At 38.0% G+C, this 20,355-nt stretch overlaps 1 protein-coding gene across 5 annotated transcripts in view; it reads left to right on the top strand.

Annotated features, from left to right (window-relative positions):
- The window catches only part of LOC134345314 (inactive N-acetylated-alpha-linked acidic dipeptidase-like protein 2), a 1,001,093-nt gene that overhangs the window by 177,083 nt on the left and 803,655 nt on the right, over positions 1-20,355 (top strand). For 4 of the 5 annotated variants that reach the window (XM_063045779.1, XM_063045780.1, XM_063045777.1 and 1 more), the window contains one exon: positions 13,092-13,181. The exons of the other annotated variant lie outside the window; for it this stretch is intronic. Coding sequence is in view for 2 of the 4 variants with exons in the window: in XM_063045777.1 (XP_062901847.1) it covers positions 13,092-13,181 (90 nt within the window). In the remaining 2 variants the exon portion in view is untranslated. The remainder of the gene's footprint in view (positions 1-13,091; positions 13,182-20,355) is intronic. 5 annotated transcript variants of the gene reach the window in all.

The following is a 20,355-nucleotide window of genomic DNA, read 5'->3' as shown; positions in this document are numbered from 1 at the left end:
GGAAACTTAGATGTGCCTTAATTGTCTCATTGCCTAGAAGGGAGTTGAATCTAATTATGGTAACAGCTCAGTGGTCTCCATGCTTTCTAACATGGAAAAGCCTCAATGTCTCCTCACAGTAGAGGAAGAATTGTTCTCTGAATCACAATGTAACTTTATTGCATCTGGAGGCACAATAAATGTGATTTTCTCCACATGACAGTAACTTGTGGACTGCAGAGAGGAACACCAACCTCTGTTCATGGTTGTTTTGAACCTTTAAAGGCCTTTAACTGCTTTTTCAAATTTGGCTACCTTTAGAAGTCTGTTTCCATCAACAATTTGCTATGTGATACATGCAAGCCATGTTTCCAATAAAATGTACGCACACAAGGTTCATTTTTTAATGATTCTATAAATAGCTGAAGCATCTCCTTAATTGTTGATGGTTTTTTTTAAGTTTAATTAAAAATATCTGAAGAATTATTAACATTCTTAAGTTTATATTTTTCAGTTCTAGAAAAATAATGAGTGTTGAGTTGATATGTTTTCCACATGATTTTTTTTTCAAGAGTTAGAAATGATAGGCCTTTGGAAAGATGTTTTGAAGGAAATGGCCTGAAAGCATTTTAATACTGATGCTTACTAATTTAATTTGGATTATACAGTTGAATTTTCTCAATACACTTTTTTAGCTGTACTGCTCTGCGCTCTTGGCAAAATTTCAAGCAGCAGTAACTACTAGCAGTGTAGTTCATTACTACAGTTCATTGAAGATTGAATTCAAGGTTTTGACAGTTGCATCCAATACAACAATCTCTTTCACATATATGTATCAAAATTAAGAATTTTCCCTTTTATTTAAATTGGTTAAGCACTTTCTAATTTTTACACAAGGGGTTAAATATGCCTGTTTTTACACAACCATGGGAAGAAACTATTTACCTTGCTCTGCATGTTTATTTGAGGAATCCCAAATTATATCTTAATGCTTTTCGCTCCCTTTTTTCTGATTTCCATACATGTAATACTTCTTCCCTAAATTGGCATATTTTTCTGATGTCCTCCAAATCTATAAATCCAGTGATATTGAAGCAAAGAATTTCAGATGCTGAAGATCAAAAACTCAAATTTAAAGTTCTACAATAATTTGTTACATCAGACAGCTTCAGTGGAGAAACAGATTCTGTGTTTCAAGTCAATGCAGCATCCAGTTTCACCTCGAGTTTTGGGCTCTTGACAATGTACCTAAAAGCATATTTGTGCATTAATATGCTTTTGGAATATCATACTATTACTAACATCAATGTCTGCACAACATTGGCAGCTAGAGAAAATTGCTCAATGTGACATTGAAATAATGCAGACAACAGGTGAACCTTGAACAGGTTAAGGTTGCTCACTATGGCTGTCTGGATTGCATACTATGGAGAGTAGTCACCATTCACAGGTTGAAGTCTGTGGAACTACACATCAAAGAAACACTATGACAATGGAAAAAAATACTACTGTTAATTTGCTTGGGTGATTATGAAGTTTTCTTGATCTATGTGATAGTTAGACAAAATAGAATAGTCAGAAAAGTAACCTTTTTGTATTTAGATGTGGCATTGGTGTTAATATTTATAGTGAAGTGAGAATGAGATTGTCATGTCCCACTAAGAACAACATTTCAATGGTGACAGTAAGGCTGACAATGATTCTCTGGAAGCAAAATCAAGGCTGTATAGTAAAGGCCCTTGATCTATCTAGGCAGTGGAAATGTCACCAAAGCTTATTAAATGTTTGCTCGATGATGCTTCTGGTAGCACCCTAGCTTTTGTGTGAGTGCAGTACTGGTCAGTATCTTGACTAGAATCATGTCCTTTGGTATCCAGTAGCTAGATAAATGATCTGAGAACCTTATCTGAGTGATGTTAGCACAGAGGATTGCACAGGTTAAATCAATCTTGTCCAGTGCAAGAACATGATGATTCTACATGATATACTGCCTTTATTTGCAAATGAACTATATTTGAATGAATGTCGTGCTGATGATGGAAAAGTGTGCTTGACAAGTTATTATCCAGTTTTAAAATGACTATGAAATCCCCAAAAATAACTTAATTGTGTTTCTGTACCATTAATTCTTGACCCCAAATATCTGTCCTTGGCCCACTTATTTCCTGCCTACATGTTTTTAGATTTTGTCACCACAATGTCAAAGTGCAGATCACGTGATGTGACCTCTGCTGATGTTTATAACTATCTTTAAATTTTCAAGGAGAAAATTTATAAGGATATAGACAGGACTTACCAGGAGTTAAGTATCTGAGTTATAGGGAAATGTTGAATAGGTTAGGATTTTATTTCCCGGAATGAAGGGGAATGAGGGGAGATTTGAAATTGGTGTAAAAATGTTAGGCATATCAATAGAGTAAGTACATATGGACTAGAACTAGAGATCATAGGTTAAGGGTGAAAAGTGAGATATTTAAGGAGAATCTGAGGGTTCTCCTTGACTCAGGATGGTGTGAGCGTGGAACAAGCTGGCAGTGGAAGTGCAGGATGTGAGATTGATTGCATTATTTAAGAGAAGTTTGGCTAAGTACATGGATGGGACGGGTATAGAGGCCTATGGTTCAGGTCTGGGTTGATACAACTAGGCAAAAGTAGCAGTTTTGCACAGGCCAGGCAATGGCTGCTGGTATAGGGGCATCCGCACCGCACTTCGAGGCGAGTGGTCCGAGGTTCAAATCCGGCCGACTCCTTGCACGCTTTCCATCTTTGCTGAGTTCAGTGTCCAGCGAGTGACTTGGCCTCTTAAAAAAAGAAACAGACAAATGCTAAAGAAATGGCAAGTTTGCCGCTCAATCTGCCACAAGGCGCAGAGAGGAACAACAACAACCGACAGACTAGACAAAACAAAATTAGTTGCAATTTCATCCAATTAAATATTGGGAAGAATGGAGCACTTTTCTTCTGTCTGCTCACTTTTTCATCTAGTGATTCCAGCCCTTTCCTAGCAAAATCTTGAAAAACGTCAAAAATAAAAGGAGGTGGAGAATTGAGCTGGCATCAATCAAATTTTTTCCCATTCATGAACCTGTCCAAATGCTTTTAAATTTTGTAATTGTACTGTCCAGACCACAACCTCTCATAGCAGGTTCCATGTACCCACTACCTTCTGTGTGGGGAAAACATGTCTTTTAGGTTCATTTACATCTTTCTTCTCTCTCCTTAAACCTATGCCCTCTGGACTTCCTTACGCTTGGAAAAAGACTGTGAGTAGCTGCTGGGTCTTTGCCCATTATAAGATTACAAATTCATGGAAGGTTACTACTCGGTCTTCTTCGTTCCTGGGAACGCAGTCTCAGGTTATCCAACATCTCGTCCATGCAACTTTCCTGTGAATCGTTTCTGCACCCTCTCTAGCTTGTGCTAATCAACTGGCTGGAGTGTTTACTGACATCTGTAACCTTTCAGTTTGGTAGTCTGAGGTACCCAGCTGTTCCAGTTATACCAGTGCAACTTGCCTCAATGATTACCATCCAGTGGCATTTACTGTATGCTGTGGTGAAGTGCTCTGAGGGGTTGGCCATGAAACATATCAACTCCTGACTGAGAAGTGACTTGGATCTGCTCCAATTTGCCTACCGTCACAATGGGTCAACAGCAATTTTATTGGCTCTTCACTCAGTGCTGGAACATCTGGCCAGGCAAGATGCATTCATCAAGATGCTTCTCATTGCCTACAACTCAGCATTCAACACTAACAGCCCCTTGATACTAGTTAATAAGCTCCGAGACCTTGATAACTCTTTGTGCAATGAAATCCATAGTTTCCTCACTTGCAAACCCCAGTCTGTTTGGACTGGCAATAACATATCCTCTACAATTACCGTAGGTGTACCATAAGGCTGTGTGCTTAGTTCCCTGATCTACTTGCTTTATACATGACTTTGAAGCCAAGTTCAGATTGAATGGCAATATTTAAGTTTGCTGATGACATCACCATTGTTGGCTGAATCAGAGGTAGTGATGAATCAGCATATAGGTGGGAGACTGAAAATCTGCTTGAATATTGCCACATAAAGGACCTCTCGCTCAGCATCAGCAAACCAATAGCTGGTTATTGACCGCAGGAGGAAGGAACTGGAACTCTATGAACCAATTCTTATTTGAGGATTGGTGGTGGAGAGTGTCAGCAACTTTAAATTCCTTGGCATTATTAGTTCTGTGGCTCTGTCCTGCGACCAGCATATTAGTGCCATTAGAAGAAGGCATGGCAGCACCTCTTACTTTTTTTTTTGAAGTTTGTCATTTAAAACCTTGACAAACTTGTATAGATGTGAAGTGGCAAGTATTCTTACTGGTTGTATCACGGCCTGGTATCGAAGCACCAATGCCTTTGAATGGAAAAAGCTACAAAATGTAGTTGATACTGTAGTATATTTAATATTTTAGAAACATTTGAGTAATATTCCAAAAGTATTGTTTGATTAAGCATTCTTTGTTTTCATGAGTCATTATGGGCTATTGATAAGAAGTACATGAATGGCATACATTGTTATGCTACTATGTCTTATGTGAGCGCTACACAAAAATAAAATGAAGTAGACGAGCACCTCTCAATTAGCTTCTGGGGTTACAAATTATAATAGTGGAGATAAGGTAGTTTTAAAATCAAACTGAGATGTCAGTCTACCTGTTGAAGTGCATCACGTTTTTCCATTAGTGGTCCAAGGTTTTCCTCATGTCAAATTTTGGCACTAAAACTGCAAAGTGCAACGTGTTTTTTTTTTAGAAGGGGAGAGAAACAGTTGAGTTTTTTTAAAAAAAACACGGTATCTGTTCAGAACGGGACAGGGACTGTCAAGTTTAAAAAAAACAAGGCTAAAAACATATGAAACTAATAAACAAGGTACAGTCACAGGTTCATAAACAGAGAGTATTGGCTGATAACCATAATAAGTAAAAAAAAAGAAAGAAAGAAAGAAATGGCTGACTACATTGGAGAGATGGTTGCAATCAATGGCACAACAGATAACTGGATGATGAATACTGAACAAATTAAGTAGTATTTTGAAGCAAATGAAGTAACCGATAAGAAACAAATGCCAGTGTTTTGAGTGCAATACAATAAAGCATTCAAAAATGGCTCAGAACCAAAGCACAATGCATGTTTAAAAGACCAGTTGAAATTGCTGTATCAATGGAAACAGCAGATAGAAATGCAATTGAGTTCCAGTTAAGAATGAAAGTGAATATGAATAAAATTGCAGTATCTAGAGGCTTGCCTGGCTGAACAAATTGTGCTACTGTTGTGGCAGGGGCTCACATACACCAGATTAATGCAGGTTAAAATTTGAAACTTGCATGAAATGCAACAAAGCAGGACACAAACAGCATGTTGGGCTGACAAAAATAAATGGACTGCACAAAGAAGATAAAATGATTAAAAAGTCATATTTTCAATTTTTCAAAGACAGCACTAATCTGCATGCATTTGATGAAAAATCTGATGAGAGTGTCGCAGGACTAAGAAGCCTTGAGATTTACAATGTGAAAACCAACAATAGACAAACCATCTGCCTTACGTCAGAAGTGAATAGCAAATTAATAAAACTGGAATTGGACACTGGCTCAGTTGTTTCAGTCATTCCACAAAATGAGTTTGAATGGCATTTCAGCAATACTGAACTGAAGCCTGCAGATATCCAGTTAAGAACTTACACTGGAGAAAAGACACTTCCTGTTGGAATGACATTCGTAACAGTGAAAAGCAACAAGTGACATTGGGCTTGTATGTGCTAAAAACAGAAGGTCCAGCATTATGGGGGCATGATTGACTGAGACAATTGCAACTTGATTGGAGATCTATCCACTATTTGCTTGCAACATGTGAACTAAGAAAGGTACAAGATGATGCCAATGAAGGATAGCATTATAAAACTCGAACATACAAAGGGTAAAATAGTGTTAAGTGAAAATGCCAATCCCAAGTTTTACAAAGTCCATTCGGTTCCTTATACTGTCTGTGATAAAGTAGCCATTGAGCTAGATCGCATGAAGGCTAAAGGAATTCTTTCCAAGGCTGAATGGAGCCTGTGGGGCAAATGCCAGTGGTGACAGTAACTAAGAAGGATGGATCTGTTGGGATCTGTGGTGATTTTAAGGTCACCATCAAACTAATACTGAAGGGTGATGTATTTGTGGAATTTTTTGCCACATGCAGCTGTGGAGGTCAGGTCGTTGGGTGTACTTAAGGTGGAGGTTGAAAGGTTCTTGATTGGACATGGCATCAGAGGTTACAGGGAGAAGGCCGGGAACTGGGGTTGAGGAGGAGATAGAGAAAGATGATCAGCCATGATTGAATGGCAGAGCAGACTCAATAGGCCAGATGGTCTAATTCTGCTTCTATGTTTTATTATGGTCTCACACCTCTAATTTCCTGTTTAATGCCATTCCTTATATCACCACTACCTTTGAGGGTCTGTACACATCACCCATTAGAGTTTTATGCTCTGAGCTATTACTTAGATTTACCTATATATATTCCACCTCATCTAAGCTAATTTTATTCCTCACTGTTGTTTTACTATCTTTAACCAGCAGTGGTACCCCATCTCTATTTTCCTTTTTGCATTCTTGTTGGAAATGGAACATAACTCTTTGCAGTTTTAGTGCCAAAATTTGACATGAGGAAAACCTTGGACCACTAATTTGTTCCGTTATGCAGATCAGTGACTTCTATAACAGCAGCTCTTCCCCTAGTTCAGGTGACATGCAGCTGAAGTCTTCATTTTTGCATTTTAGAGGTAACTATTCCTTTGCATTCGTGGCTGGCCTCAATAACCCTCAGTTGGACAAAGCACTGCTGCCCCTGCCTGGACTTGGCTCCCATTCACTACCACTACTCCATTATGATTGTTGAACTATGTTTGCTCCTGTCTTCAATTTTTAAATTATCATAGACTTTTTTTTTATCTCTGTAATTACTTTAGCCCTTTAATGATCTAATATGTTTTCATTCTTATAATTCTTGCCAATAAGTACTATATCTCCTGTTTTATTCACTGCTGTGTTTGTGCCATCTGTGCTTCTGATTTTCCAAGGCCCCAAGTCTGGAATTCCTATCTTAAACACCTCTCTTTCTTTAGAAAAAAAACACTTAAAACCTGCCTCTTTAATTAAGATCCATGATTTCTTTTTCTGTCCCTTGAGTCACATTTTGCTCGATAACAGTTGTGCAAAAGCCCTCACTGGGAAGATAACTACTTAAATTGCATTGTTTAAATATAAGTTTTTGTTAACATAATTAATGTGAACTTGAATGGTTTGCTTGTATTTCATATTCTGCAGAGGCTGTATTTGTGATTGACTGCTGCATGTCTGGAGGCCACTGGTTTCATATTCTTGAATGTTGCTGCAGTTGAACTGATTCATGTTCATGTTGTATTTTATCTCTGAAGCTTTGTTTGACAGGGGATAGAATAAAGGTAGATCATTTTACAAGTTTCAGCAATAGCAGTAAAGCTTAGAATTAATGTTTTGAAACCAGTACAAACAATCTTTATTAGAAATGTAATGGGGAAATAAAGTATGTTTCATGTATGTTATATAATTGATATATTTGGATAAAACTTGCTTAAACAATTCAGCTTCCACTTGGTCTGATTCTCCTCTCCATTAATGTCAATAAGAGGCATGTCGGGGAGACATGAAGCCAATGGCTATTCTAGTTATTCTTATTTTGATTCCCTGCTGAGTTCAATTTTGCTTGAAGGGGGGAAAAGTTTGATTAGTATTACTGTGTTAGGCAGTGATGAATGATTCTGTGAATTTACTCACCGAGAGAAGCTGTGTCTGACATGGGGAAAATGAATGAAATTTTCTTAAGGTCATTGACAGTGTCTAGATTATTTTCAATGCATGAAGAATACAGATAGAATTATATGTCTATGTAATCTCCAGGACACAAAAAAATGGTTCAGCAATGACACAAGTTCAGAGATGACAAATAAGCCCAAATACACTTGTATTAGCAGGAAACAGTTATGAATCTCTTTATTTATCTTTACAACTTTGTGGATGTAAGATAAAGCCAACCACAAAATAGTTCTATACTGAAGTATCCATCTTTGGTGGATGAACAATCAACAACTTCTTTGTGCAGCCTTGTTTAATTATGGAGAGAAGGGGAATGGAGTTGAGAGGGAAAATAAATCAACCATGATTGAGTAGCAGAGTGGACTTGATGGGCCAAATGATTTAATTCTGCTCCGGTGTCTCATTGAGATGTTGAAGGGGTTGGGGGATGGTTTTTGGACCCTTGTGAGGAGGGGTTGCTCAGACTTCTGTCTGGGTGGTCTGCCTGTGTTGCTTTCAGACTGACAATTTTGCAGAAGTTATGTTTTGTGAATTGGGTCCTGCTTTTCTGTCTTTGTCTCATAAGCTAGTTCTATAAATACTCTTAACTTGGACAAAGGTTCAATATGACCTTGCTATCCTTGTTTCACCTGCTGGCTGTGGCAAAATGGTCTAAAAAAATGAGAAACTGCTTCATTGTGCACAGCTGTAATTGTTATATGGTTATGTCTGTGGTTGATGACCTTTGGCCTATTAAGGCAACCAAGAGGTCTTTGTCTTAAAATACTATTGTTGCTGGGCATGTGACTATGGGGGTAGCCAAAAAAAAAATTGTTTCCTGCTATGTGACAAAAAGGGTATAAAAAGACTCTGTATCTGTGTGCTTGGAGAGAGACCACTGGTATGGGCCCTTGTGTGTGTCTAAGTGCTCTCTCTCCAGTAGCGAGCTACTAGTAAAGAAGCAGTTGCTTTATCTTCTGTAGTACTGTGTGTTCTTGCATCAGGTAATGGGTGATAATTAGAAGTAAGGTTTAACATCATGGTCTTGTGGTCTAAAAGGCTTCATATTTGTGTGCTTATAGAGCATCTCATAAGACCATGATCTCAATGTTAAACCCAAAATTGCCAGTTTCTGTATTAGTGAATCACATAAACATGGACCTCAACTTTATCTGCTTGAGACATAAATACTTTAGATGGAGATGAGATTTTGGGTATTAAGGGATTGAGGAATATTGATTTAGTACATGAGAATGTTGCTGAAATGAAAAAAACCTCAGCTGTGATCATATTGAATGAATGAGGTGAGTAGAAATTTTCTTTCTCCCTCCTATAACATGGAGTTATTTGTGTTGGCTTGTGTTATGTAAGAAACATTAAAGCAATAAGGAGATGTGCACCAGTTCTGAATTGATTAGCCAAAATGAATACCCTTATAATCACGAAAATGGCTTTCTAATAAATGGAGTGACAACATAATGATTTTGTTGCATTAGAAAGCCTACTTTTATTTCTTATAAATGTTATTCAAAGTGATCAAACATCTAAGAACAAGATATTGAATGCATTGGAGGATTTCTTCTGCAGGGAGCGCTCATGGAGTGAGGTCACTTCTGGCTTCGCTCCATTCCCGTTATCTCTTTTTTTTAACCTATGATCTCCCTTATCTAACCAATTTTTACCCACACCAGAAGATTTATTTTATCTTACTAATTTTTTCTTGAATTGCAACTCTGGAATTTAAAGAAATGAGTACAAGATCCAAAGCCAAAGATGGGAAAGATTCCGACTGGAACGGAGGAAAAAGAAAAGGTGACTCTAAACAAATGGAGCTACCCTATGATGCTATGACGAAGTTTCTAGAGGAAAAGTTCGAGGAACGTCAAAATCTGTCTGAAAGTTTATCTGATCAATTTGAATAACAACGTCAAAGTCTTAATGAAGATTTAAAATCAGTCACGGAAACTTTGAAATCCCTGGATTGTCAAGTTCAAAAACATTGAAGTAAAATCTCTGAACTGGATATTAAATCTCAGAAGACGGATTCAAAAGTCGAGAACTTAGAGCAGAATTTAGCTTCGACCATTAAACAACTACAACATTTTAATCCAAAGTCATCGATCGAGAAGACAGAACTTACGTATAATTGGTCTACCCGAGGATGTTGAGGATGGAGACCCTTCAGTATTCTTTGCTCAACTTTTAAAGGATATGTTCAGCTCAGTTTTTCCCAACGAACCTCATTACTCGACCGCGCCCATCGTATATCGCAGCCAAAGCCGGCATCCGCCAAATCAAAACAGAGACCAATTATTCTTTGTTTCCATTACGGTAATGTTAAAGAACAGCTTCTCCAGACTGCTCGTCGGCAAGGGATGATCAATTATTGTCAACATTCTTTCAGAATTGTTCAAGATTACAGTCCCGAAGTGATGAAAGAACGACTGACTTTTAAACCTCTGATGTCGGAATGTTATCAAAAAAATCTCAAACCGGCATTATTGTACCCTGCACGCCTAAGAATTTCTGTTCCTGATGGATCCCATCGTGTCTCCCATTCCATAACCGCCGCTCGAAGCTTTTTGGATGACAACTACCCATCTGGGGGTTATAAGTACCACCAGATTAGACATGTCCAGTTAATATCCCTGATGAAGGTGACAGTGTTTGCATCGAAATGTTGGATAAAATCAATACTTGTATCTGGCTGGAAGCCCAAGAAAGAGTTTATTTGGTATTTCACAAACCTGCAACCTCTCACCAGGATGGAAAAGGGAAACAAGCATCTGGAAAAACCACCACCTGAGGGCTCTGGTTCAAATTGTATAATATCCTTACTTGCAACCATTGCCATGTTGAGACAGTATACCTGCCAATGCCTCGCAGTGTTGAATAACATAGCTTGCCACCAACTTCCCAAGTACAGTGAAATCAGGTTAATAAATGCAAGCCTTGCCAATGAAACCCGTATCCTGAAAATGAGGAAATAAGAGCAATGAATATTGGGATTAAAAAAATACAGTCGATTCTGGTTAAGTGGGATATATTGGGACCAATACAATTTGGCCCAATTAAGCAGCTGTCCTAGATAGCTGAGGTTTCATGGAAATGGTTAAAAAGGTATACAAAAAAAGACAAACTATCATTTAACTGAGTAACAAATTAGATATTTAAATGAAATACAGAAAAAATAGACACTATCAATAGTACTATAGTACTATAAAACTATGTGTTTGTTCCTAATACGTAGTTATCATTCGAGGAATTCATCTGCCACGTTCATTTGATTGAGTGCAAATTAACAAAATCAGTACAAATACCTAGTGTAGATAATGGATCACCTTCATACAATGCTATCGACAATTGCATCATCCAAACCCTTATTTTATTGTAACATTCAAGATAATTGTTGGATACCTTCAAAGTTTTCATAGTTCCTAACTTGTTGAAAAAGTGAAGTTGTTTCATTTTCACTCCCAGCCATTTATGGCATCTCCAAGTCTGAATGCTTGAAACTGTGATGAGCAAAACTGTTCTGAATTGTACTGACGAGGAGTCCTGACGAAGAGTCTCGGCCTGAAACGTTGACTGTACCTCTTCCTAGAGATGCTGCCTGGGCTGCTGCGTTCACCAGCAACTTTGTGTGTCGCTTGAATTTCCAGCATCTGCAGAATTCCAGTTGTCTGAATTGTACTACTTCTTATTTCTTGCCGACTGTAATTGAGAAAGATCACTGCTGTTGAACACAAGTATATGCAACTGACGCTATTTAAAAACTGTTTACTCCAGGTATGGTGTAGTGTCTTATGGCCACACAAGTGCATGCACCTGATGCTAGTTAGAAGCTGTTCGCCAATAGTCTCCTGCCATAATTAAGTGGAATAGTCTCCAAATAAATGAAGGGAATCCTGGCTCTTTTCTCAGATAGTTTTGTTCTTTAAGAGTTGTCCCAAATAAGCAGCTGCCCCGATTAACCGATGACTCAATTAACTGGAAGCCACTATTTTTGAATTGGATAGTGTCATTACAAGTAGATTGAATCAAATTCCAGTGATGAGGTCTAAATTTGTTTGTCAAAGGAGGAAATAACGTTAAAGAAAAGGAAAACATTAAGTTTAATTTGTTTAAAACATTTTTTTTCTCTTGAGCTTGTAAGAACTTTGTTCATTGATTTGTTGATGTTTATAACGTTACCACATTATAAACAGGTAGTACTAAAATGGGATTTTAAAATTTTATTTAAAAGAATAATTTAATTTTCATTGAGGGATGAAATGTAATAGCATTCACCTTTAACTGGAGGAATAATATACCCTGTGGCACTGCATGTTTCAATGCCTTGGAAAGTATTAAGTTCCCAGTAAGATGATGTCAAGTAAATTTGACGTAAGTAGTCTTGTGTTAGGGTGAAACAAAGTTAATTAGTGTTGATGTTTTAGACCACTACCTAACTATAGTCTGCTTTAAAGGCATGTTTGTTTTTATTAAATAACATGAGAATCAGATTTGGCAGTGATGTTCCCTGTGGTTTGAAAAAACATAAATGAATAATGTCATTAAGGGAAAATACTGGAGGCTAAAAGAGAGAGAGCTTTCTGATTTTAGTGTTTATTTTTGCAACAGCATGCAAGAAAGAGTAATTTTAAGTGTAGATGGTAAAATGGTAGGTGCAACATAAAATAATATTGCAACAGTGAGTGGTTTTATGGAGTAGGTTGAAGGAATTTGCTTATTGCAGGTAACATTAAATGATCATATAAATATGTAATTTGGTACTGTTACTTGTATTTCCTTCAGTTTCTTGTAATTTTCCAGTCAAAACTTTGGTCAAGCTTTTAATGCATATTTCTAATTGAAAATGCTCTTGGATTCATTTCAGAGATGGTGATGAACATCGCAATGTGCAAATTTCACTGAAATTATTAAAAACTGAAGCAGTAGGGCAGTTGCAGTTTAGTCCATGGATTTCTTTGTGTGGCAACTGATTGCAAGCTAGTCAGAACAGAGAATTAGAGCCTTAGCAGCTGCGGTTTACAGTTTACACATGGGCTGTCAGCAACACATCACTCGAAGCCCGGGTGATGCAGCACTTAGTATTTTCAGTCTATCTCAGGCATTAATGAAGGATTGAAGGGTTGACCTGGGGGGTCATGCAGAACTTGTCCTTCAATGGGACTATATTCAGAATTGCAATATCTTATCTATGTTCCAGTTGTTCTATCTTGCCATTGTAATTTGTTTGCTCGTTTTTCTTTCTTTAGAGTCAAATGTTAATGATGGGAATAATGTTAGCATCACTGCACTGAAGAGAACAACTGAAGGAGTTAAAAGTGAAAAGAAACTTATTGGAAGTAAGATCTGATTTTGATTTTTAACCATATTCTAATGGAGTATTAAATTAACCCATTGTGTTTGTTACATATACATATACACACATGTGATATTGGAAAATGGTTATTAAAATGAATATTCTGGATTTATATCCTGCATAAGTGTTTTCTAAACAGCAATGTTGAAATAGAAGGCTTCAGATTATTAGTCTGCTTATTCATATACTGCTGAAGTTTGTTGATGTCAGCTGTACTGGAGAATTTGTTTGACAGGGAGTATTCTATATGAGTTACACGACTTACCCTACTACTATACATTATCATATAATAGTCTGCACCTAGTGGTCCATATATTGTTTACAAAGCCTGCTAGTATTATCACATGACTTGGCTAACTCATATTTGTATTTAACATGCTTTTTGTTCTTGCAAATGGATTACATTTCAGTTACATAAATCTCAATGTTTTAATCTGTAGCATTTACTTTTGTCAGTGTGTTCTACTGGATTATTGTATCCTCTCGCATATAAATTGTGATTGATATTGAGAAGCATTATATTTTGAAAATGTGTGTTGCCGCCTTAATGTAATTTGAGCAGATAATCATGATTCATCTAGATTTCCTCTCACCAATCAAGCTGCCAGCTGACATTTGGCTTGAGTATTTTAATGTGATATTTATTGTGATTATGATAGTAGAATAATAATAGAAGGTGTAATCAAATTTAGTTTGAACATTTGCATGTAATCAACATTTTGAATATTTGTACCAGAGTTACTGCATCAAATTAAGGTGACTGACATTGCATAGCTCTTCAGGGGACAGCTGGCTCCCCACGAATCGTGCCTCAGCATGTCCTAGACATCCGTACATGCTCATTCAAATGTAGGAGTCCAAGATGTCATATACTGGGAATGTACAAAGCAGAGAAAAATCAGAGAAGGAGCAGGAGGAGTTTTGGAGCCCGTCCACCTCAACTGATTAGTGAGTCCAATCAAACTAAGGGCCGGGCCAATTTGGAAATGTCGGGTGCAGGCCGAAATGTGGTGCCGAGGTTCAAGCCCAAAGTACATTGAAGCACCAGGGCCTGGGTCTTAGAGCGTGGAACAACTCAATGTTTGGATGATTTAAACACCAGATAGTTTGAAAGGACAGGGGATTGGGCCATTTCTGCTCTCTGCTCTGTGACGTTTGCCCTGCTCCGGGCTTCTTGTCTGCAATGTTTTGCTCCGCTATGTGATAAACTGAAGCTGAGGCTGTGGGTCTGCTCTGGCTGCCCTGGGCTTCGTGCCCATGGACTCACTTTCCTTCGGAATGCTGCTTGCTCGCTTTTATTGTTTGCATGATTTGGGTGCTGTTGGTCTTTTTTTTAATGGGCTGTCTTCGAGTTTCTTGTTTTGTGGCTGCCTGTAAGGAGACGAATCTTAGTATGTATAATATATATATACTTTGATAATAAATGTACTTTAAACTTTTGAACTTTGGGATATTTAAATTCCTGTTCTGCCATTGGACTAGCTGTCAGGCCCAAACAAAAAGCATTGCAGCACTTATACGGTCAGAATGCAGATCATATCTTGTGTTCTTAGCTTTCTTAAGGTGGGATAGGGTTATTGACCCTGTGAACATAGGGAAGGCCAACTTGGCATTTGTTATGCTTTTTAATATTAAACATTCTTAAACATTTATTGTCTTTTTAAAATTATAATATTTCTTATTTATTCAGCACTTGATAAATAGTTGATTTTAATAGTAGGAATGACCCAAGCATCCTTCAAATATACATAACAGTATGCCTCGATTTTCCTGCCTGTTACCTGTATCTCTCAGCATCCAGAAATAATCTATCCATCATTTTCAATGTTCTAAATAATTGTGATCTACACCTTTCTGAATATTTAAAACCTCAATGCAAAATTATTTCTCCTTGTCTCAGTTCTAACCCAGCTTTGAAAATGAAACATTTTTACAAGGCAGTTTTCAAAATGAAAGCATTTCTAAATTTGGGAGAAACTGCAGGTAAAACATAGCCCAAATATATATCAATGACTTCAGAGAAAATGCTGTGTAGATGATAAGGTTGTTGAACAGGACTATCAAAGAATTAAGTGGGATATAAATCAGTTACAAATATGGGCAAGGAAGCAGCAGATAGAGCAAATAGGTTTTGAAATTTGAGAGGTCAAATGAAAGGAGAACGTATGTGATTAATGGCCTTAAACAGGATTGACATATAGAAAGTTCTTGGGGTCCAAATCCTTAGTTCTAAAAATGGTTGTGCAGGTGGATAAGATGGTAAACGAGGCATATGGCCTGCTTGCCTTCATTGGTAGGGTGTTAATTATAAGAGTAAGGAAGTCATACTGCAGCTATGTAAAACGTTAGTCTAAGACTACTTCTAGAGAACTGTACGCAGTTCCATTTACTCCATTATTGTAAAGATGTGGAAAAGGTGCAAAAGAGGTTTACCTGGATGTTGCCTGGATTAGAGTGTAAGAGCTAACATGGGGATACTTAATTGTAAAGTCATTTGCTCAGGGAAAAAATGTATTCCTTTTACTGATACTTCTTTCCTGTACTTTGAACAATATTTTCCCATACTATAAGCAATATTTTAGTTTGTGCATTGTATTTTTTATCAATTCATAGATCCATCTTTTTCAACTAATTTTGTTATATGTAGGTTGACAATGTCAGTGTAAATGATTATGCATTGACAGTTCATCTCTAACAATAAAGGGAACTCTGAACTGTTTCCATGTGGGTATCCATATTAATGTTTTGTTTTGCTCCTTGTCTAAGAATTGTAATCAAAACTGTCTTTCACCTTTCAAGGGCAAGAGATGAGGCAGAAATCCAAGACTGTAAGTTCAAACCTGCACATGTCAAGGAAATGTCAGAATTGTGGGGGAAGAAAAGGTTTAGGTAGCCATCAGTCAGTTTCTTTCCCAAAAATAGACGAGACCAGGAATTGTGCATACTTAAGGAACTGTGGAGGTAGTTATTACTGCTCTGCCTAACTAACTTTCTTTTTAGATTTACAAGCCATTTCACAGCAGATGTATGGTGGCTCTTGAAAGATGGTTTGCTTTCTCTGGCTTCTCTTTCATTAGAGAAGTGCCTAGGCATTTCACAAGGATGAAATTAAATTTTAGAAGTTGCAGTTGGATAATCTTTAACAAAAGTGTCTGTGGAACAATTATTTACGTACACATTGGGGATTAATTAACCTTGGGTATTTTGACTTTTTTTGCACACTAGACCCTCAGTCATTTAGAACTATTGAGTTCATTAATTTTGAATTTAGTGAAATTGGCATTTTGAATTTGCACTCTCATCCTTCAAGTAAAATGCTATTAAGTTGGAAGTGCTTTACTTTTGAGCTTTGAATCTTAATCAAACGCCAACTTTGAAAATGTGGAATATTGTCTTGAAACTACATTATTCAGGGTGTATTTTCAAAATGTGGAATTCATGCTGTGCTATTTCCATATTTTCAGTGTATCCTCGCTGTGCTCCAGCCCTCATGCTGTTATCACTCCAAAGGAAGATATTTAGATGATTTTATAAAGCAGTTGTGAAGTAGCTTCAACAAGAAATGTTTTCTCCTTCACCATAAATTGGAAGTGACTGTTACTGAGAAAGCAGAGGACAATGGCAGAGTGTGCTTAATTTTCCAGTGATCAAGTATTTAGCTGGTCAAAATATAATGCACTCACAAATGAGACTCAAATAAAAAGGAGCAGGGCTATTTCAAGTGAGCTTTTGGTCATAATTCATGGTTAATCAGGCTTACATGCTCAATTCCATTTCTATTCCATTCTTCATAGACCCATATCTCTTCAATGTAGATATCTATCTGAATCTTGGATATCCAGAAAATGGTTTGCCATTAGACTTAAGCAGTTCTTTGATTTTTGTTCACCATTCACTGGGGTCAAGAATTCTGAAGATGGACTGCCTTTTGAAAGAAAAAATTCCTCCTCCTCTCAATCTTCAGTGGTAATCTTTACCGGTGTACTATGTCACCAGTCCTAGACTCTCTCACCAGGAGAAAGATCCATTCAGCACCAGCCCTTCAGTAGAGTATGTGAATAAGTGTGACATTATTTTATAATGTATCTTGTGCATGTATATGTTGTAAGACCAATCTTTAATAAACCAGATTCATATTTTAAAGATATATTTCCAGCATGTTATTTTGCAAATTGGATATTACTGCTCCAAAACATGCAATGTATAGTAAACGATGAAGAAAAAACTTGAGCTGCCTAATCTGAGGTGGTAGAGATTTAGAAATATTTTAATTCAGCGCCATGGGAACTTGGCAGAAAATGACAATTGTTCAGTAGCATTTACATCTAATATGATGCAGTGCTTTGAGAGGTTGGTGATGAAACGTGTCAACTCCTGCCTGAGGAAGTGACTTGGATCTGTTCCAGTTTGCTTACTGTTATAGCCAGTCAATGGCAGATGCCATTTCATTGTCTCTTCACTCAACCCTGAAACACTGAGCGGTGAAGATGCATACATCAGGATGCTCTTCATAAACTACAGCTCAGCATTCAATACTATCATTCCCTCAAAACTACTCCATCAGCTTCAAGACCTTGGCCTCAATATCTCCTTGTGCAACTGGTCTTTGATTTGCTCACTTGCAGACCCTGGTCATTTCCGAATGGCAACATCTCCTCCACAATCACCATTAGGTACACCACAAGACTGTGTGCTTAGCTCCTTGCTCTACTCACTTTATACTTATGACTATGTGGCTAAGCACAGCTCCAAAGCCATATTTAAGTTTGTCGTCATTGGCTAAATTAAAGGTAGTGATGAATCAGCATATAGGAGGGAGACTGAAAATCTGGCTGAGTGGTGCCACAACAGCCATCTGTCACTCAATGTCAGTAATACCCAGGAGCTGATTATTGACTTCAGGGGGAGGAAGCAAGAGGTACATGAGCCAGTCCTCATCAGATCAGAGGTGGAGAGAGTTAGCATCTTAGAATTCCTTGGTGTTATTATTTCAGAGGACCTGTTCAAGGCCCAGCAGTAAATGCCATTACAAAGAAAGCGTGGCAGTGCCTCTACTTTCTTAGACATTTGTAAAGATTCAGCATGTCATCTAAAACTTTGATAAACTTCTATAGATGTGTGGTGGAGGGTATATTAACTGGCTGCATCACAGCCTGGTAGGGGAACACCAAGGCCTTGAATGGAAAACCCTACAAAAATAATGGATACAGCCCAGTCCATCATGGGTATAGCACTTTCCACAATTGAGTACAGTTACATGGAGCACTGTTGCCAGAAAGCAGCACCCACCGTCAAGGTCATCCTCTCATCTCACTGCTGCCATTGGGAAGGATCTACAGGAGCCTCAGGACCCTCATCACCAGGTTCAGGAAGTATCATCATGCTGTTGATCCGGGGGGGATACCTTCACTCAACAGAATTGTTCCAACAACTTATGGACTCTTCATTTCATGTCCTTTCAAGGACTCCTCATTTCATGTTCTCAATATTTATTGTTTATTTATTTGTTATTATTTTGCTTGTTATTTTTGTATTTACTGTGCATGCCCACAAGAAGATGAATCTCGGGTTTGTATGTGGTGACGTATATGTACTTTGGTAATGAATTTTTGGCTTGTTTCTGCAGCCGGGCTCCTGTACAGTTTCACAGCCCAAACTGTTAATATTGTTACATGTAATATTTAAGCTTGGCTGAGTTTCTAAAAAATACCAAATAATCCCATTTAGTGTACACTGTGATACATGTTATTGTGATGTTGAATTCAGTGCTGTTCCGGCTTGTTGCTCTCTGTTCTTCATGCTGCTGTACGAAAGTCCTGAAGGTTACGTGTATGACATGGCCAAGCTCCCTCAGAATCTTAACTGTTTCAGTGATACCTCTCATTCTTCTGAACACCCAGAGAATTTTCATACCTGCGTTCTGCTTAAAATTTCCTCAGAGTAAGAATCCCTTCATCCCAGGAAGCAATTTAGAGAATCTTATCTGGACTCCCACCAAGTTACTCCTTTTGGTTATATTTTACAGGGGTCTGGTATGACTGCGAGCAGAGATGAAGCACAACTTCCTTATTCTTGTACTTCATCCCCTTTGCATTAAATGCTAACATTCCTTTTTGCATACCTGCGTGTAAGAGAATCTAGTTTACACCTCGTTCCATCCTTTCTCTTGTAAGGACTCCATCCTTTTCTCTTAGTTTCTGTCTCCACTGCGTTCTGTTTTTGAGATGATGCTTTCTGTTCCATGTATACAGCTAAATGAAACAGTCCCCTGGGGCTAAGGTGCAAAACATGGTACATATAGTCACACACAGCACACGTAGATAAGATACAGCATATATAATTATAGTAGAGCACAGTACAGTCACAAAAGAATATTGGGATGTTGTCCTGAAACTATGTTTCTGCAAGAATAAGCATGCAGCAGTTTATCATCTCGTGCTCGGCCAGTTGCAGATGAAGGTAATTCAGATCGTTTTCCAGGGAGCGAACATTGGAAAGCTGTATTGATGGGAGAAGCAGCCTGCAGGAGTTGGTCTGTTAACCTAGCACGGATTCCAGTGCACTCTCTCACACTGCTCCTGGCATCACCTCTCGGATGATTGTAACAGGTAGCACTGTGATATGAGGCCTGGAGGACTTGGTCCAGGCAATAACCCAAGCCCATGTAGCTCCTCTACTGTTTGAACCGGACTTACTGCATTCTGTATTATGAATATCCTACAGGGTCTTACGATTATAAGAAAAACTTGTAAGATAAACATTTGTACTGTTTGCCCAGCTTACTGCACTTCTCTTTTCTCTTGCATCACTTCTGGCCTCTGGCTGCTCACCCTCCCCTCCACCCCTGAGACTGTTCTGCAATCTTTATTCAAGGCAATGTCCATGGCAATGTCCATGACAATGGCACCCAGGACGCAACACGCCATCTCAGAATCTTGATCCTGGCCACAGAATATCCTGTCGATCTTGTGAATCTCCTGTCACTGCAGCTCTCCTAGTCTCCACCTTCCCCACTGTGCATTGGAGCCCATAATATTGACGTATATTGATCCAATTGAAATTTTGTGCACTTCTGAATCCCATTATTTGTCTATTTAAGTATCGATTGTACACATTTCAGGTGTTAATCTTTCTGTTAAAGTTGAAAATTAGTAAAA

Source organism: Mobula hypostoma, chromosome 4, assembly GCF_963921235.1.
Source record: "Mobula hypostoma chromosome 4, sMobHyp1.1, whole genome shotgun sequence".
Classification (NCBI taxonomy): domain Eukaryota; kingdom Metazoa; phylum Chordata; class Chondrichthyes; order Myliobatiformes; family Myliobatidae; genus Mobula; species Mobula hypostoma.
This window is presented reverse-complemented; position numbering and strand designations above follow the sequence as displayed.